The 18854-nt window shown below is 37.8% G+C and overlaps 1 protein-coding gene across 4 annotated transcripts in view; it reads left to right on the top strand.

The window, feature by feature from the left end:
• The window catches only part of cdh19 (cadherin 19, type 2), a 34173-nt gene that overhangs the window by 11762 nt on the left and 3557 nt on the right, over positions 1 to 18854 (top strand). Inside the window, exons 7-13 of one of the 4 annotated variants that reach the window (XR_004327409.1) lie at positions 1301 to 1554; positions 2879 to 3015; positions 3876 to 3997; positions 4303 to 4420; positions 5106 to 5357; positions 7343 to 8635; positions 18065 to 18069. Coding sequence is in view for 3 of the 4 variants with exons in the window: in XM_032503407.1 (XP_032359298.1) it covers positions 1301 to 1554; positions 2879 to 3015; positions 3876 to 3997; positions 4303 to 4420; positions 5106 to 5357; positions 7343 to 7863 (1404 nt within the window). In the remaining variant the exon portion in view is untranslated. Of the gene's footprint in view, positions 1 to 1300; positions 1555 to 2878; positions 3016 to 3875; positions 3998 to 4302; positions 4421 to 5105; positions 5358 to 6681; positions 9844 to 18064; positions 18070 to 18854 lie in introns of those variants that run through there. The other 3 variants (XM_032503409.1, XM_032503407.1, XM_032503408.1) reach the window with 3 other exon arrangements.

The following is an 18854-nucleotide window of genomic DNA, read 5'->3' as shown; positions in this document are numbered from 1 at the left end:
AAAAAAAAAACATTACACCTGATATGGTATGGGTATGGCAACATATCCTGTCACTTTGCGCACACACAGACAGCTGGCACACACAAAAGCAGCAACAGTGTAACAGCCTGGCACAGAGACCCAACAATAACACACAGTAACACACCTGACAGCAATATCAATCAATCAATCAACCAATCAAGCAATTTGTATTTGTCACATAAAATCGTACAAGGTACAATTCCAGTGAAATGTTACCTATCAGCTCTTTAAACGTGTGCGTGATACATCATGAAGCAGAATGTGGCCGTCAGATTGGCACACAAAAAAAGAGTCATAAAAAATTATCTACATAAAAATGTACTTAAAGAACCAAAAGTAAGTGTGTTTATGCAGAATGGCCCATTTAAGAATAATATATTATTTGACTGCATTATACTTATTGATGCATTAAGTTAACATCACTTAAATGTTGCAGCTGGTAAACGAGGAGCTTATTCCAACTAGTTTATATACTGCTTGGTTGCTTAACCTACAATAATACATCATGATGTATTTGTTAATGTATATGTTGTATTCATAATATAAATCTGTACAGTAAATTAAGTTATATGTGATGTAGTAAAACATATAAATATTATACCTAATGTATAATGTGCAGTATTGCTTACTGTTTGTAATACACAGCATTTAATGTTGCTATCACTCTTTGCTGACGCCCTTAAACGTCCTGCAAAAAAAAGATAATGAAATACAGATTGCAGAGACTGCCACCACACTTCTAGGGGGTCATAAGTAATGATTGAGATGTTTATTTGTGTATTAGTCTACACATTGTTTTTTAGGATAATATTGGCGATTATACCTTTAGGAACTGTACTTGAGTAAATGTACTTTTAGTTCTATCCCATCACTGGAAACAGCATGCTTTTCCTTCATAGATTTTAATTTAGATGCTGTTATAATGAAATAAAAAAACATTACTGACTCTGTCTCTGAATTATTTTGGGAGCGCAGTAATGGTTTGCATGCTGTTTTGTTATTACTGGCATCATAACGTTAATTAAAAAATGCAGCATTATTTAAGTGTGTGCTCACAGCTGGAAGCTTATTGACATTGACTAAAAAATTTTAACATTGCGTTTGAGTGATTTCCTGCTCCCATGGGAATGATCATCTGTTTTACATACTAGTTGGCAAAACATATTTGAAAAGTTGTTGCTCTTTACGCTTGTTAAATTGGCGATGAACAAGGTGTTTTCTGCTTATAACAGACACTAAATCTATATGAATTATTAAGAGGTATTTCTTTCGTTCACAGCCTTTGGACTATGAAACTAAAAGGCGTTTTGTAATGGCCGCAGAAGCAGTCAATGATCACGTGGACACTCGGTTTCTGACTCTGGAGGAGTTCACGGACAGGACAACGCTTAAGATTGTTGTGGAGGATGTGGACGAGCCGCCAGTCTACCTCTCAGCGGTCTACGAGTGGAAAGTTCCTGAAAATGCAGCTGTGGGAACTGTGGTTGGCAGTGTCAGTGCCAGAGATACTGACGCAGTCAACAATCCCATCAGGTAGGTAATGTGAATCGTCTATAACAGGAAGAATGGCATCTGCCACCCAACAGCAGGAATGATAAAGCTGGTGGGGGCAGAACGTCCCCAGACAGCTTTCTCTACAGGGTGAAAAATCATTCTATTTCAAATAGTGTTACTGGCTCGGTGCATCCATTTTTACCCTTGATCTCTGGATACCCTGTACATGGTCATATTTATCTCATATTACTTTAGGAGGAAATGAGCCCTGCTGAATAAATCATGACGATTTTTTTTTTTTTTATACCTCACAGACTTTTTCTATCTTTTGCCAGGGTATTATCACAAAGCAACGTGGCTAGGACGTGGGATTGTAATAAAGCACCATAGAAGGTGGCATATGGAATTGGGATTTGCAGTCATTTGCAAGTGGGGCACGTTGCAGACGGAGACAGTAGTAATACTGGTGCCTGTAGTCCAGCTCAGCAGAGCTTAAGAGTGGCAGGTGCTGCACATCATCCTCAGCCTAGCGTCTATTACTGTCCCTTTGGAGACAGTGTCTCATTGATTAATACATTGAGGCTGACATTTTAGGGGTTTCAACAGTTCTACTAAATATAATTAAGTTTGCTTTGGTCAAATTGGCTTATTTTCCATGTTGTCATCAGTAATGTGGCTCACAGAAATTACTCATTACTCATTGTGTTTTCACTCCTGGTTACTCTAATTCGCCATAATGTTAATAATAATTACTTATATTAATGAGTGTTAAATCTATGGTTGTGTCAAAGACCTGTGCAGTATTTCCTTAATAAACAATTCTGTTTGTGTTGCCTGTGGATGATACTTTATTAAGTTTTATTTTTACATAAAAATATTGCAGGCCCTAACTTGTCACCCACTATCAGAAAACAAGAAACAATGATGTGTATTTTTGTCACAGTAGCTGCAGCACCTTTAACATTGTGTCTAATATTTAATTCAAGAAAGAACATTTCTCCATGTTTACAAGGTTCCCTGTCTCATTGTTTTTAAATTATATTTACTCACTGAAGACAAATAGAATATATAGAAAAGGTCTGTGCTCAGGTTTGAAATAATATTCATTAAACTAACAAAAAAACTGTACAGAACTGTGTCTATGCCATCTGTGTGATATGCTTTGTTTCTTTGTCACACTAGCCTGTGTGTGTGTGTGTGTTTGTGTGTGTGTGTGCGTTTGTGCTCTCTTTGTTGGATATCTGTCAACAGATAAAAAATTGAGCGGTTTTCCTAATTAATCTCCCTGTGGTATCACAATGTTTTGTTTGCCCAGGAAACAACCTTGCCTACTAAATGTGTGTTTCTGTGATTTTTCTTCCAGATATTCAATTGACAAAAGGAGTGATAAACCAAAAGCTTTCAAAATAGACCCAAACAATGGAACTATAACTGTTGCTAAAGCTTTGGACCAAGAGACTGCAAACTGGCACAATGTGACTGTTGAAGCCAAGGAAACAAGTAAGAAGAATTTCCTGTTTTGTACTGTAGCATCTTGTTTATATGGTCAACTTAATGCACATGTATCTGTCATGAAACCTAAATTTATTCACAATAACGAGTTAATGAGAAATGTAAAAAAAATCTAGAGTCTAGAGCAGTGATTCCCAACCAGAAGTACAGGAAGGGTAATTTCCAATAATATGAACTACAAATTGATCAAAATGTATGAGTCCACTGTATGACCTGAACCAAAACCGTTGCAATTGAGAGTGATGTCGGTGGCTGCAGCAGGAGCGAGAGACAGCTATGCTCGCAAGCGAAGATTAAATCCAACATCTATTTTGAAAATGTTCTAATAATCATACATAATGACATTTTTGGCATTATTGATTGTAATGTACATGATAAAGAGGGCAAAATGATTGCACAAAGAAGATACTTATCATACATCTGGTGATGCAGGCACCATGCCGCATCTCTGGCTTAGCATCGGTTCAAAAAAACATAAGTGAGCCAGCTCTGACACAGCACTTTGGAGATCTGGAGATGTAGAAGTCTGGCAATGCGAGACAAAATTCAACATGACAGATGATATCGATAAAGCAGTAGGCCTACTTCAAAAGATTGACCACTGGTCGAGGGGGATACAAACCGTAAAATGTTCAAAGAAGTCTTTTTCACTGTTTTATAATGTTAATTATGTCTTGGTTTTGGAAAAAGCAGCGCAATGCCGATACCCATTTGTTTGCTCCACAGTCTTGTTTCAAGAAGAAGAAACATTTATCATTCTTCAGTATTATTTTGACAGAGCTTTTACAAAGCATTTATGATACATGCACCCACTGGACTCCAGAAAATGTCTATCTTCACTACTACAGCGCAGAACCATTTATCCTCCTCTGTGGTGGTGTTCATCAAAGTGCTGGACATAAACGACAATGTGCCAAGGCTTGCAAGAGATTACCAGCCATATATCTGTGAGGGAACACAGGCGGGAGAAGTATGTATATTATGATGCACTGATGTTTATGATTTATAGCAGTGTGGCCATGAGATTTCCAAGAAGCTGACAGAAAAAAATCTCATATTGCAACATGTGTTACATCAATGTTCTTTTTTAAAAAACGTTAATGGACTCAAAAGGAGTCATTTTACTATTTTACAGCACTATACCATATTAGAACAATAGCATTGCCAGCTACTGAATGAGATTGTCTTTTTGGAAAAGGAAAATACAAATGCTGCATATGAGAAAATCTGAAATCTGCTTCTATTTTCTTAGAAATGTGTCTTTGTTTCTCTCAGGTCATTCAGTTGCTCAGTGCTGTTGATCCGGACGATCCTGTGGAGGGACACCACTTCTACTACTCTATGGTCCCTGAGAAGCACATCAATCCAAACTTCACTATTAGAGACAATCAAGGTTTTATTCAATTAGTGCTGGTGAAAGAAGTATTCAGATCATTTACCTTTATAACTGGTGTGGAAATACTAAAGTAAAAATCCTGGATTTAAATTTTTACTTCAGTTTGGGGGCTTTAAGACGTGGGACATACCATAAGTGGATAAATAAAACCAGTTGGAGCCATACTCAAAGTTCCTCTCATGTGTGAGCAGGGGTATAACTATTGTCATGTTTACAATAATTTGATTGAACATTATGTACACGTAAGTGTTTTGCCACATTTTGGAATGAAAACCTTAAGTAGTGTTGTGTTTTTGGCGGCTGACTGCTTCTCACGTAAATTAAATCAGTGTTTGCCTTGTGGTCAGTGGGCGGTCAACGCTTTCTCAGAATCGTTGTACGCGTCGAAAAGTTAGGTCACACAAGCACAGTGGTCTAGTCAGCAACCAAAAAATGAATAATGAATCATACACTTAATAAAACACATTTCCCAATACCACGGGACTCATTTAACTCCCAAAAAGTTAGTGTTAGGTGCCTTGATGAAGAACTAAAACAGATTTTCCAAATGTTCACACTGAAATTTAGATTTGACAAGGTGCTCGAGCCTTTCAGAGAACTGGGATTGTATTGTAAATCACATAACTATGTTTCAAAATACCATCACTCAAATTAAAAAGTGCACCATTCTTCACATTTTTAGACAATACAGCCGGCATTGTGGCCCGCAGGAGTACATTTACCCGCAAGGATCGAACACAGTATCTCCTGCCTGTTGTGGTGACGGACAGCGGCTCTCCAGCACTCTCCAGCACCAGCACTTTGACCATCAACGTGTGCAGCTGCCAGACTGCCGGCCATTGTCCCACCGGGGGGGTAGAGGCCCTCGCCCTGTCCATGGGGGTCAGCCTGCAAACCTTGTTTGGGCTTCTGATCTGCCTTGTCACACTCACTGGTAAGAAAGCATTGTCTTACCTTGTATCATCCAGTGCCAGATAATGAAACTGTGATATAATACAGATACATATACTGGCTTTTTTTGGAGTCTGGTCTCTTGGAAGTCTTAGCAATCTGGCATCAACATCATCTATGGATTCCATCCATCTGTTTTTATGCACATTTTTAATTTGCACTTAAAAAAAAACTGAGTGGAACTGCAAGAGTTTTGAAAAAGTCATGATTTAAAAGTGGTGGTTTGCACTCAGCTGGCTAAATTTTAAGTGGCTCCAGTCGCTAAGGTCTCTGGTGCTCTTGAGCTGCTGCCGTCAGCTCTTCTCACGGTGTAGCGGCGGGGAGGACCGCCAGGTGTGCTGTAGCTAATTCTTGTCTCATGTGTGGTCTGATGGACAACAGAGAGTCAGGAAAGGGGGATGAAACAAACAGAAATGTCTTTCCAATGAGTTTTTTTACATTGTTTTTCACCGTTTGGTGGGTGGCCCTCTCCTTCTGTAATGGTATAATGGTTTTCTGACTGGAGAAATAGTATATGTATAGTATATAAATAATAATGTACTTATTTTGATGAACCAACAGCTAACAATTGCATAGTTGTTGTGAATGGAAGATTTTCTTTTCTGTTTTTAAAATTTGTGAAACATTTGGATGGAAACCGTACTTAAGTCTTAAAGAAAGAAGGGAAGAAAATAACAAAGCATTTAATTGAATGTCAAATGTATAGAGAATAGAGATTCAAGCAATTCAAGTGTAAAAAAAAAAAAAATAGGCTGGTCATATATTGTACAGTACAAGCCAATAGAATTACACTAGGCAAAATAATGTCAAACTATTTACAGGAAATTGTCCAGAGGTACTCTTTCTGGGGTTTGGCATCTTCACACATCTTCCAAACAGCTAATAAAAAGGCTACTGCAGAATATCCAAAGATCTTGTTTTGCCAATATTTTGGCAAATTTGTCCCAACCTCAGTGAGTCTGAAAAGACAGATGTGAAACAAGATTGCTCTTTCTGAGAGGCATGTTGCAAATGTAGATTGTTTTGTTTAAACAAGAAGAGTGAAGTGTACTAGAGGGTAGATTGTTTTTGCACTGTGGCTTCACAAAGGCTTTCACTGAAGATGTAGACTAGGATTTTCAGAAGACAGAACACATTGTCTACTTTGAATAATGCTCAACATCTATTATTACTTCACTCATGGTTCTGAGATATTAAGTTAACCAAGGATCAAACTCCTAAAAAGCCAGAATAGTCCTTAGACAGACAGACAGACAGACAGACAGACCCCGCTGATATTTTGTTGTAAAAAAGTAATTCTTTTTCAGTGGAACTGTTGAGCTAGAAAAGCTCCACCTCGCATCATTTTGGCAAGTATATAAACAAGTGTTCAACAGCAGGATTTTTCATTAACATATTTACACTTTCATTTGAATCCTTTTTTTTTTAAACTCACCAGCGTGCCTTTAACACATCCTTTTAAAATGCTGAAAGCTTGCAAAGCAATGATGTCAGGTAATGACCATTTTGGTTGCAATACATCAGTAGCAATGCCACCTTGGGACATTGATGGGTTTGCATAGTGAAGAGCTTTATTATGACCTCGGCTGCTTTGTGTCCTCCCTTTGCCCATCACATGAAAGATTAATGACAATACCGGCTATGCTAACATTCTGTCTGATGAGCACAATACCCTGTGAAAACCCCAACAGAATAAAAATAAACACTCTTTTAGATCCTGTGTCACATGGAGCAAATAAAATAAGTCTTCTTTAATGCGTGACTTAAAATTAAAAAAGGTAAGTCATAGCCCAAATTGATTTCAATTTGATTTTTTCATCCACAACATGTTTTAGAAAAACAAATCTGGCTGCGATTATTTCCGGTGTACAAGTACATTCTATGCTCCATCAAGCACATGCTTTTTTCTCACTAAGCTCATGCCCTGGTGTTTAACGGTAATGATCTCGTGCTGTGTTGCGTCTGTAGTGCTGTCAATTCTAATGCTGATGGTGAGGAGGCACAGGCAGAAGCAGCAGGAGGGATTGGAGGTGGAGGTGAAAGAGCTGGAGCTGCCTGAGATGGTGTCGCAGAAGGTGCTGTATTACGGAGAACTAGGGGGTGGAGGAGCAGGCCTGGACTTCTGCCAGCCCAGCGTACCGCTGCGCCACCACCCTAGGAGAAGAGACAGGAGGCTGCGGAGGGAGGATGTCAGGGCCAGCATACGCATGTCCCTCAGAGAATCCCACCTCATTGGTCCGGACGATGAGCTCTTCAGACAGTTTATTTTGGACAGGCTGACAGAGGCAGATCAGGATCCTTACGTTCCCCCATTTGACTGCCTAAAAACCTATGCATATGAGGGGTCCGGGTCTCCCACAGGGTCACTGAGCTCACTGGAGTCATCTTCTTTAGAGCTTGAACCTGAGCAACGTCTTTGTAATCCCAGACCCTACGTGGTTAAACTCACCCCTTGGTATGGGGGAGAAGACAAAGACACTATATTCTGAGGGGTTCTTCTTCTTCTCCTTAAATGGCTGTTCTTCTAATCTTTGCACGGTGGACCTGTTCAGTTCATTTCCAATGACATGATGTTGCACTTTCAACATTTTTAACATTTTGAAAACTATGCTTATTCTCTTTCTTGCCCAGAGTTAGATGAGATGATGGAAATCCCTCTCATGTGTGTACAGTAAAGTGTGTACAGTAAGCAAGAGCAGCATCTTAGCTTAGCTTAGCATGAATACTGGATACAGAGTGAAACTGCTAGCCTGACTCTTTCTTTGAAGGCTTGAGAGGTGCTGGTATGCTTAATTTCTTCTTTGTGGCTTTTCCCCTCTGTTCCCGGTCTTTATGCTAAGCTAAGCTAACTGGCAGCTAGCTGTAGCTATATCTTTATCATACAGACATGTAAGTAATATTTCATTCTCATGCTACTCACAGCGAAAAAGGGGGGTGTATTTCAAAATATGTTGATCTATTCCTTTAAACATAGAAATCAAACCGTAACAATAATAATTTCATGTGTGCCTTGCATATCTGGACCCATTTTTGTTTTCTGTATTTTTTTTTTCAAATTCTGTGTATAACTTTCAACATGGATAACATGTTACAGCAACAAAGGAGTTTGAGCAGATGTTTAACTTTGTATGTCAGATATAAATGTTTATGTTAAACTATGTCTCAGTGCCTTAAAGTCAAAGGGCAAGGGGTTTCTTCCTACACTCACTCTAATGCAACAATCAAATGCCATTCATTAAATGTCATCTATGCTATACATTTGTACTACTGTCCCATCCCATTCCCACAAAGAAATCTTTTCCCATCCCAATCCAGGAAGAATGACTCCTATCCTGTCGTGTTTTTTTGCATATAATAACTGACCTATTATAATGAATCCCATCCTGCCTGCTCCTGTTGACTTTTTTCCCTTTCCTGATCTTGTTACGTGATGAACAGTAAAATTGACACCCTGAAAAAATGTGAGCCTCTAGTCTGTTGTAGAAAGAGCAAATATTTACAAGACTATTCTCACTTGTGTTTTTCCTGACAGGCAACCTCTTGTGGTTATGCAAATAGTTTTACAAATCGCAACAGAGAAATCCTACTTATGCTGCCTTTAGTGCTGTGTACACTTAACAAGTTGTCATGTTAATCCCACATTTGCCGCTTAGAGAGGACGGTCACACAACATTCAAAGTTCACCCCACTTCTTCCTTGGCTCAACGACACCAGAAGCGCCCGCCCCCCGACTTGTGCTCGCCAGCGGGTGAAAGCCAACCCCAGATTCACTCTCATTTTGGAACGAGTTTTGTCTGCTTGGTGTTTTTTCCTGCGCTGTATCTGCCATTTTTGTAGCTTCCTCTTGGATGTGTGATTGCGCGTACGTGGGGCCAACACTCCCATTACCCAAAGGCTGATGCCCAGAAATGAAAATAAAGAGAAATTACAGCAGGAGGGCAGGGTCTTCTCAGATTTATACACACTTTTAGTGGGTCATAAGTTATGATTGATAGGGATGCTTTTTTTGTGAGTCTAGCCATAGCTTTTTAGGATAAGCCTACTCATTCTTCCTTTTTACTCCAGAAGCTGCAGGCTTGCATTCTTTGTTCTACCAAGGTAAAGGTTTGTTGTTTTGTTATTCCTTAACCCTGACCCTTCCCCAACCTTTAAAGCTGCTTTCATTTATTTTTGTGGTCCACCCAGTGGAGCAAGCTGAAGAAACGGTATTATCACATTATGAAGTTGTTGAAGAATGCAACAATGGGATTCATGCTTGAATTATTACACTTATTACAGTGTGACAATATTACAATGATTGCATAATACCTACAGTATTAGTATTAAAAAAACTGTTAAACTTTCAAACCAGGCAAAGATTGGTACTTACTTATAGAACTGAGCGCTACTTGGCTCCTTCACTATCTGTAATATTATTCACTTCTGTTTTATATTTGGTATTTTGGTGTGTACTGTACATAATGTGTATTTTTAGTTTATATTCTAGAATAAATTAATGCATGCTTCCCTTGGGTACATGTATGGCAACATATTTTTTTTAATATAGATTTTCTTTACTGATTAGCCTTAAAGTTCACATACAGAAGAACATCCATTACATATGAACTATTTAACATGTATTATGCTGTCTGATATGACTTTCTGCTTTTTGTTGAGTCACGGGAGAGCAGATCACACGACTCATGTAAGCAATCAGCAGTGGAAAGCGAGCGCATGGGTAAGTGGCAGCAAAACTCCAGCGAAGTATAATTGAAAGAAGAGAAAAAGGCTTGATTTGAAATGGATAAAGAGAGTGAAACTCTTGAGAAACTCAACAGCAGGATTGCTGTGAAAAAAGTGCATACAGCGTCTGACTCTTTTCTTTCTTCATGGTCATTTACAGTATTATTGGCAAACACTACATGGATGCATTAGTTGTGTGGGTGGCTGCTCGTGGGGTGACTTGAGGTAATTGCATAGGGCTCAGGTCCAGCCCCCTTTACCTTCTCAGTCACTAATTGGGCTGTTTGCTGTCTGCGAAGGTCAGCATTTAGACCAGAGAGAGTATAGTTCTCACTGAAAGAAAAACTGAAGACTTTCATAAATAAACCTACTTGGAAAGTAGTTGAAAAGCCCTGAGCTAAGAGGCTATATTAGGGGATACAAATAATTGCTTGAATCTATTCAGCTTTTCCTTTTCTGCCGAGGTTACTTGTATTTGTAGGTGAACCACTCAGCAATCACTGCAACTGCAAGTAAAACTATTCGGGCAGTGCTTTTTAGACAAAATCATTGTCTCACGATGGCTTCTAAAGACATGGGTGCTCTCAAAAAAAGGTCTTTTTTTTTAAAGTTCTTTCAAACCAATCTCTACAGTCCAACGTGTAGGGTATTGGATTTTCCCATAAAGGCTTTGCTATAATTCCGTTTTTAAAAAGTACCTTAATGTCAAAAGTCATTCAGCTCCTGGTGTCATTTAACCTTCTGAATTTCTGTCATTACCCATGGTGAATATCACGGGTAATTTAACCTAACAGCCCTTTTCTTTGTGTAATTATACCCATTACAGCAATGTGAAGGATTTCGCTACCGTCAATTGTCTCTGTCCTCTGCACAGGTTATAGATTCAGCTCTTCTTTTCAAACCCACTGCCAAATGTATCACAAAGCCCCTCAATGCTCACTGGAGGGTCTTTGAGAGGGGGCTCTCATTTGGCAGGCAGTGAGTTGATTGAAAAGATACCTCAATGGATTTTGAGACCCATTTTTTAAATATATATATATATATATATATATATATAAATTAGTAATAACATGTATGCCTAGGGTTTGGCCCGTCCATGTAAAATTTGGTGATGTGAACGTAATTAGTATGTGGTGTATTTATATGTTTCTTATAGTTGAAAATGCTCTTATAATCACACATATTTTCCATATTTCTAGCATTTTAATGAATATATGACCCTAAACAATGCAAACAGAGGGGGAAAAAAACATTAAAAAAAAAAAAAGTGTAGAATATACAGGTTTTAAGGAAGAGTTAACCAAATGAGAGGGCTCTGAAAATCAGACTTCTCTATCTTGTATCTAATCTATGCAAGTGCAAGATTCTTCAGAAGATGAAGATTAGATGACTGGTTGAGTCGGATGGATATGTGAATAATGCGTGTGCTAATACATTAAAATCCTGTATTATTAACAAATCATCCCAGTGACATAATGGGGGATAGAGATTAAGCCTAAACATCACAATAATAATAAATAGTAATTGAACACGATTAATCGCATTTATTAATCGCGTTAATGATGCGTTTTACTGACAGCACTAATAATTAATATTACAACAACACTCACCAAGTGTCAAGTATTTAAGCCCACTGATAACAACAGAGATGATGCCCATGTGTGAGCCTGTACAAACCATCATGTGTGCTGGTGTCAAATCTGACAGCAAATGTGTTAAAAGATTTTGCAAACTTTAATGTTTGGGGATTTACAGAATATATTTCCTGCAAGTTATTCCATGTGAGCCTTCAAGACTTTGGTCCATTAATAAGCTTTTCATTGTGATGAGACTTGGGGATTGTCACAAAAAGAAATTAATAAGTAATAATGCAGTGCATAAACTTTGGAAACTTGTTTTGTTGCTCATCAGAGGCTGGCTGGTAACATGTGGCCTCGTTTACAAGACAGCTGATAGTTTCATATCAGGCTTGAGGCAACTCGATTGTTATCAAGACTATTTGTGCCCAAGCTGAATTTTGGTTTTGGTTGATGGATCTGCTTGACCCCTCCCCACCCTACAGTAGCATAGCAACTAGGTACAGCAGGAGTGTTCCCCTCATATTAGGGTTAGTGCTTAAGTGTTGTGGTAGGGCTGTAGTAAGAGTAATACTTATATTGAGCATTTGTTGGGTGTTGTCTTCTTTTAATAATTTAAAAAAAAACATAACACAAGCAAAATTGTAAGGAATGAAAGTAACAGTGTGTTTCTGTAAAATGTAACCCTTAGCATGCCTGCCTCACTAGCTAACTAAGTAGCAACTACAAAGGCCAAGAAGCACATTGTAACTAAGTACAATAGTTTTTTCATGTTACATAAAAATGAAATGGCCCAATCACAACTAGCAGTTCCATTGTTTAGTACTTCCCCGCTGTGAGGAAGGATGCTAACGTTGATTGCACGTTATGTAGTCATCAAATGCATATTTACCATTTTTTTACAGGGTTCTTGTATTTAAAGGAGTCAGCTGAAAACATTAAACAGTCTGACAAATCTCCTTTCTGTATGTGCAGAGCCTTTCCTTAAAATGCAGCATTATAACTGGACTGGAGGAAATCTACACATGTAAATGAGCTTTAGCTAACTCTAGTAAAATACATAAAATTATACCATTTATGATGTACATATGGTGTACATTGTCACTTACAAAAATAAAGAAGTAAATAAATAAAAATACTGGGGATGCGAAATATATTGGGAGGAAACGTAAAAGTAGTTTAAAAAAAATCCCACTCTGAACCTTTGGGGGCCCTGTAATGTTCATTTCATGGTTAGCCTGATCAGGTAACCACTGCTGAAAAAATCTGCCAGGGACGAAAAAGTAGGCAAAATCAACGGTTGCCAGGTAGAAATAATTAGCCAGCAATTGTCTACTTTTATCTGAAATCAATGACCCACTGTTTGAAAAAGAATCTTAAGTGGAAAATCTGCAAGGGAACGCAGAAGTAGTTTAAAAAAGAATTCACCATGAACTTTTGAGGGCTCATTAATGTTTAACTAATGGCACTACCGTTAGCTTTATTCCGTTGAACTGTACATGTGCTGTGAGAGAATGGGGTTGGGATTTGGAGAACAGCTGAACGATAAATTAAATAATTTTTCCAAGTTTCCATCTGATTTAGAGTTTATGTTCTATAAAAAAATAATCACTAAGACCCACATAAGAAACTAACAAAGTATATACAGGTACTGCGCAGCCATTAACAACCTGGTGCATACAATTGTGTGAATTACTGCAGTGACATTGTTAGCCCTCATTGAACACATCGCAATGCAGCATACACCTAAGGTTAGGTATTTCCAGCTTTAAAATATAAAACTGATGATGTACATTGAGGAAGCAGCCATTTTTTTAAGCACCAGCCAGATTAATGGCTGCTTCTGGAAAGCAGAACAGTCTGTGATTGTGTGATTGTAGAGTTAGTGAGCCTGTTGCTAATCACCAATCATCATTTTTACTCCAGCATCAAATGAGCATAAAAAACATGCCCTGCCATTTCTTTTGACAAATCCGATTGCAATTCAAACCGGCTCATGAAAACTAAACAGTGAGCTACACAAGAGGCAATAGAATGGCAGTATGAATGGTAGATAGGTCATCCTTCAACTGAAGACTCGGCTTCAAGCCTCTACGCAGCCATCATCCTCACTGACAAAGTGCACTTGGCATTCACTGTGGTTCTGTAATTTCATGTTTGTCTTTTATTGGTTGGAAAGCATTATTTTGTAGATCCTAAGTAAACCTGCACTCTGATAAAACATACAAACAAATGAGCTTTCCTAGGTGAGGACAGCTAAGATGTTTGTTTATTTTTTTTTTCATTTTTGTTATCATTAATGATGCTTATTTATCCATAAATATTCACTATTATAGAGAATACAATAACAGATTTTCTTGGCCACTTGAGGGCTGTAGGAACAAGCTGTAAGCAAAACTTTCAGACATTATCACCTTTGACGTTGATGGATTTCACGAGGCATTTTGACAGGTAATGCCATCCTCCTTGTTAGCAAAAATTACCAAATGGCATGCCGCTTTTTGACCTGCAATCACCCTACGTCCTAGTAGCAGAGGGTTTGTTTAGTTGAATATGTCAGTTTAGTCTGCCTAACTCATTGATCCTTTTTTCTGTATAAGGTTTGTACAAGTTAGAATCCGTGGCGTCGACCATGGCTCTGAAACTTCAATAGTCTAACTGTGCTGTGTATTAATTAATCCATGTTGCTGTCCGTGTTGCTGAAGTAGCAGACAGATTTTTAATTGGCATTTTTTTCTCTTAGTCTCGCCTTTCAATTGGTTTCATCTTGCATCTATAATATTCTCTAAGCTATCGCTTATATAGCGGGTTACTAAAAAGAACCAGTCTTCACATCACTAGGGTGTCTCTATTGGGCCGTCCCCCCTGTTACAAATTAACAAATTATCTATTGGTTAATCTGTAACCAAACAATTGTTAGCAAGGAATTGTGATGGATGGAAGTCCAATAATTACTGTGCTTTCCTGTTTTAGGACTCTCTTAGGAAAAGATATCTGTCACTTTTATGTTCACAAACTGGTCGCTAACTTTGTCTGTCTATTTTTTGTGCTGGTCAGATACATACAGTGAGTTTTTCGGGATTTTTTTCATTAAAAATAGCTGCCTACTGTTTCAACACACTGACACTATGAGAGCTGTGGGAGTGACTAAAACAGTGAAGTTGTGGGTCAGAGTGTATTCATATTTTGAAATTGATATTGTATTTGAGTGTATTTACCAGTGCAGAAGAAGGTCAATCTATATTTCCAGGCTCAGTGTAAGGAAGAGGAATTTGCCCAACACTTTATCTGAGTTTGACAGTGATTTTGTGACATAAATCAACAAGTCATAAACAATGGGTTTTGAACTAAGTTAGCTTCATAGTTTATTTGTTTAGGGACCCTACGGCAGTTACCTCATAAAGAACGTAGCCCTTGAATACATTATATGCAAGATTATTGAAATAGTCAAACTGACAAAAAAAAAAACTAATTAAATTGAAGAAGAAAATGTTTTTCTCTTCACACATGAATCACAATACACAATAGGCTCTTTTCAGAGTCTGGTTTCTTACATCTCCTCATCTTTTCTTGGTCTTCTTCTTCTTCTTCTTGGTCTTCTTCTTCTTCTTCTACTTCTACTTCTTCTTCTTCTCAAAGGGCACTGCTAAATTTTGAAAAAAATACTTTCCACTTTTCATACATAACACATCCACTTGTTCGGATTTCATATTGTTCTTACCTTAGGTCTGTACTATGAACTACTATTATTGAATACCAAAGGCCTCGGGTCCAAAGTGAAAAGTCCCATTAATAAAGAAGAGATTACTTTCACTTGCTGTCAAGGCCCTGTGCTGCTAAAGGATTGATGCTCTCACATTAAATCAGCCCCTTGAAAGGTCCTTCCAAAACTGTATGAGTGCCAACTGTATTGGTAATTTTTTCTCTCTATTACGTTTCACTTTCAGGGCATGTTCAGTGGTATTATCAAGGCATTGATATTGGGATTTTGCCTTGTTTGTTTGCTGGGTCATTTTTCGTATTTGTCATAAATGTTTGCACTCTTTCTTTCTTTCTTTTTCCTCCTCCATCTCTCCTCTGAGCCACAGGGTTTGTTGTTCACTTTTTGTTGTCTGAGCCATCATTCAAAATGCAGGGCTTTCTTCTGACAGGCACTGAAGCAAGGAAATGAGAAATGACTTACACAGTTTAGCTCCTCTTCATTTTCACTTGCCTTATTATTATCAAGCACATGCGGGCATGTGCACACAGACACACACTGCACACACTTTTTCCCAGATGATTAGTGAATTCACCCCAGCAAAAAGACACCCAAATCTGTAAAGTGGTGGAAGGTTTTTTGTCAATGTCCACACTCCATGACATACAGTACATTTAGTAGACTTTGACACTCCAGAGAGTGATGGCCCCTGCACACCACTAATTAGCTGTCATTCATAATTGATTAAAGTCTGAATGTAAATAATAAATGGAAATCGAATTTTATTTGGGGTGTCTTGTCAATTACATTTACCTAGGGCACCGCTGAGAGTATATGTAAACATGGCTGCATAATTGTAAAATAATTTGCCAATCAGATTTAGCTAATCATGTTAAAGGGCAAAGAGAGACTAGAGGTGCACAGTTTTTTTTTATTTCAGTCATTAAACATGATTTTTTCTGATTTAATTCCAAAATTCAGGACATGAGGAAAGACTAAGGTCCTGGTCTCGCACTGAAGGCAGGCCTTAAAATCTGACACTTAGCCAATCTTGACTTTTACTTCTTTCTGAGAAAAATGCAAAAAAGTGAATAATTAAACGATTCACGGTTCCTCTTTAAGCATCAGGTAGAATGTCACTTGTAGTTTTTGGTAGAATATGTATACAATTAATCAGTCAATATACACTGAGAAGTTTGTGCCATCTTCCTTTTCTTTGCTGTTTATAATTTAAAAGACCAACCATTTTAATAAAGCTGAAATATAGCTGGGAAACGGACTTTGGTGTTCACCTGCTGTAGATGACCAGACCGGATGCACCGTTTTGTATAATGCCAGAAACAACTACTAGATCAGCCAAACAACCATACGCATGAAACACAATTTGAGATTAATGAACTGTATGTGACTTGTAAAATATGTAGAGAATACGATGATTTATGTTCTGCAGTGTGCCGGAAGGAACAAAAACAACTTGTCAATTATTTTCATTGATGTGGTCATGTTCATTGATCACATTGTTCTTGTGTTTGAACAGAGATTGAGAAATGTCTTATCATTAAAACGACAATGAACCCAAAAGCATGTCTTCTTGGTTTAAGCTCATTATCTGCTCAAAAGGCAAAATAATAAAGTAAAATAAAGTATCAAGTTATATGCTGCACACATCTACATTATCCACCTACATCATCAATGTGGCATGATTAATTACTATACATTCTCCCTATGAAAGGCTATCTAATGTATTGCAAGGAACCTTAGATGAGTTTATAAAAAAGTGATCATATATCACATATATATATATATATATATATTTTGCTGGGATGTAAAAAAAAAAAAACATGTTATTCTGCTCTCCTGTTTTGTTGTTTCAAAATAAAAATAAATCTTAAACAATTAGTCCATTAATCAATTCCAGAAAATTAATAAACAACAATTTTGATAATTGATGAATCATTTTTGTCATTTATTGTCAGCAAAAATTATACTATTGTCAGTTATGGAAAGTACCAATGGTGGATGTAACTGATTACATTTAGGCTTTTTTCACTGTAACAAAGTTCTTTTTGTGTGCTTGTACTTTTAAAAACAATAGAAATAACAAATCTTATGGTTAGCATTATTCAATCTCGGCATACGCTACAAAAAAAGGTTGCATCTACTTTAATTATTCACAGATTAAATGCACCACCCCGCAGCTCGCCAGGTGACCCAAATCAAACGCACCCACGTTTTTGCGTCACCAACAGGAGCATGCTGTGGCTAGCTAACAAGCTAACATGCTAAAATGTTCACGGCGTATCTTCCAGCGATGTCCTTTAGCGCTCACTGAGGAACTGTTACCTACAGGACGGAGTGTGAGTCAGCTTGTGACAATAATCCGAGACGAAGGGACCGCGTGGACTGCGTTTTCTTTGAGAATGAATGAACAGAGACGTTGCACCTGGAGCAGACGATGAAGGTCAAGGTGCACAAGACTCAGACAGGTGAGTACACTCTTACTGTTGTAACTACGCGCCTGCGCTGTGTGTAAAACTCACAGTTACGTGTTGTTACATTACTGATGTTAAATTTTGTTGTTGATTTTTTTTCCAATATATCTATATGAAGTTGCAGGTTATGAATGTGGCTTAATATTGCCATGGTATCCAAAGCTCTTTTTTTATTAAGTTCATCATTTTTATTTAATAGTCTGTGTTTTGTCCACTTTTTGGGTTAATTCTAGCCACACTGATGACGTACTTTTAATTTTAATTAAATAAAATGTATTTAAATTAACTGTAATTTTATTTGAGTTTATAATATTCTAGTTAGTTTAATTTGCATTTTTTCTAGTAGCCTACACTTAAGTAGGCCCGCTGCACTGTACTGCATTTTGTAGGATAGGCCTTGTTGCGCAATTATTGTTTTCTGTCATTCTGCCTCGAACACGTAGGCGTACTTTTGATACTTTTCAAAGTCAAGTCAAAGTCTGCTTTATTGTCAATTTCTTTACATGTCAAGACATACAAAGAGATCGAAATTGCGTTTCCTTCTATCCCACGGTGTAGACAAGACATATTTTAACAGTTAGGTCACAGACAAACATAACATTCAAGTAAACAATATAAAAAGTAAAAGTGAAAATAAGAAGGCATGTACAATGAAGAAAATAAGAGCAGCAAAATTTGAGTTGAAATGTGCAGTTGTGCATACAGTAGACAGTCAATATAATAAAATAGTGCAAAAATCAGGCCAATAAATGGCTGAGGTAGTTCTGTTTTACCTAAGTATGCAAGTGGCATAATGGTGCAAGTTATGTAAGAGCAACAAAAGTGTGTTCAGAAGTGTTTTCAGGACAACAAGTTGCAAAGTGTGCAAGTATACAAGTGGAGTAGTGCAAGTGGAGTGGTGCAAGTCAGCCATTGTGGGTCCGAAAGTCCAGGATGTTATGTAGCTGAGGGTGTAGGGGGGAGAAGGGGGAGAGAGTTCAGCATCCTAA

Source organism: Etheostoma spectabile, chromosome 22, assembly GCF_008692095.1.
Source record: "Etheostoma spectabile isolate EspeVRDwgs_2016 chromosome 22, UIUC_Espe_1.0, whole genome shotgun sequence".
Lineage (NCBI taxonomy): Eukaryota > Metazoa > Chordata > Actinopteri > Perciformes > Percidae > Etheostoma > Etheostoma spectabile.
This window is presented reverse-complemented; position numbering and strand designations above follow the sequence as displayed.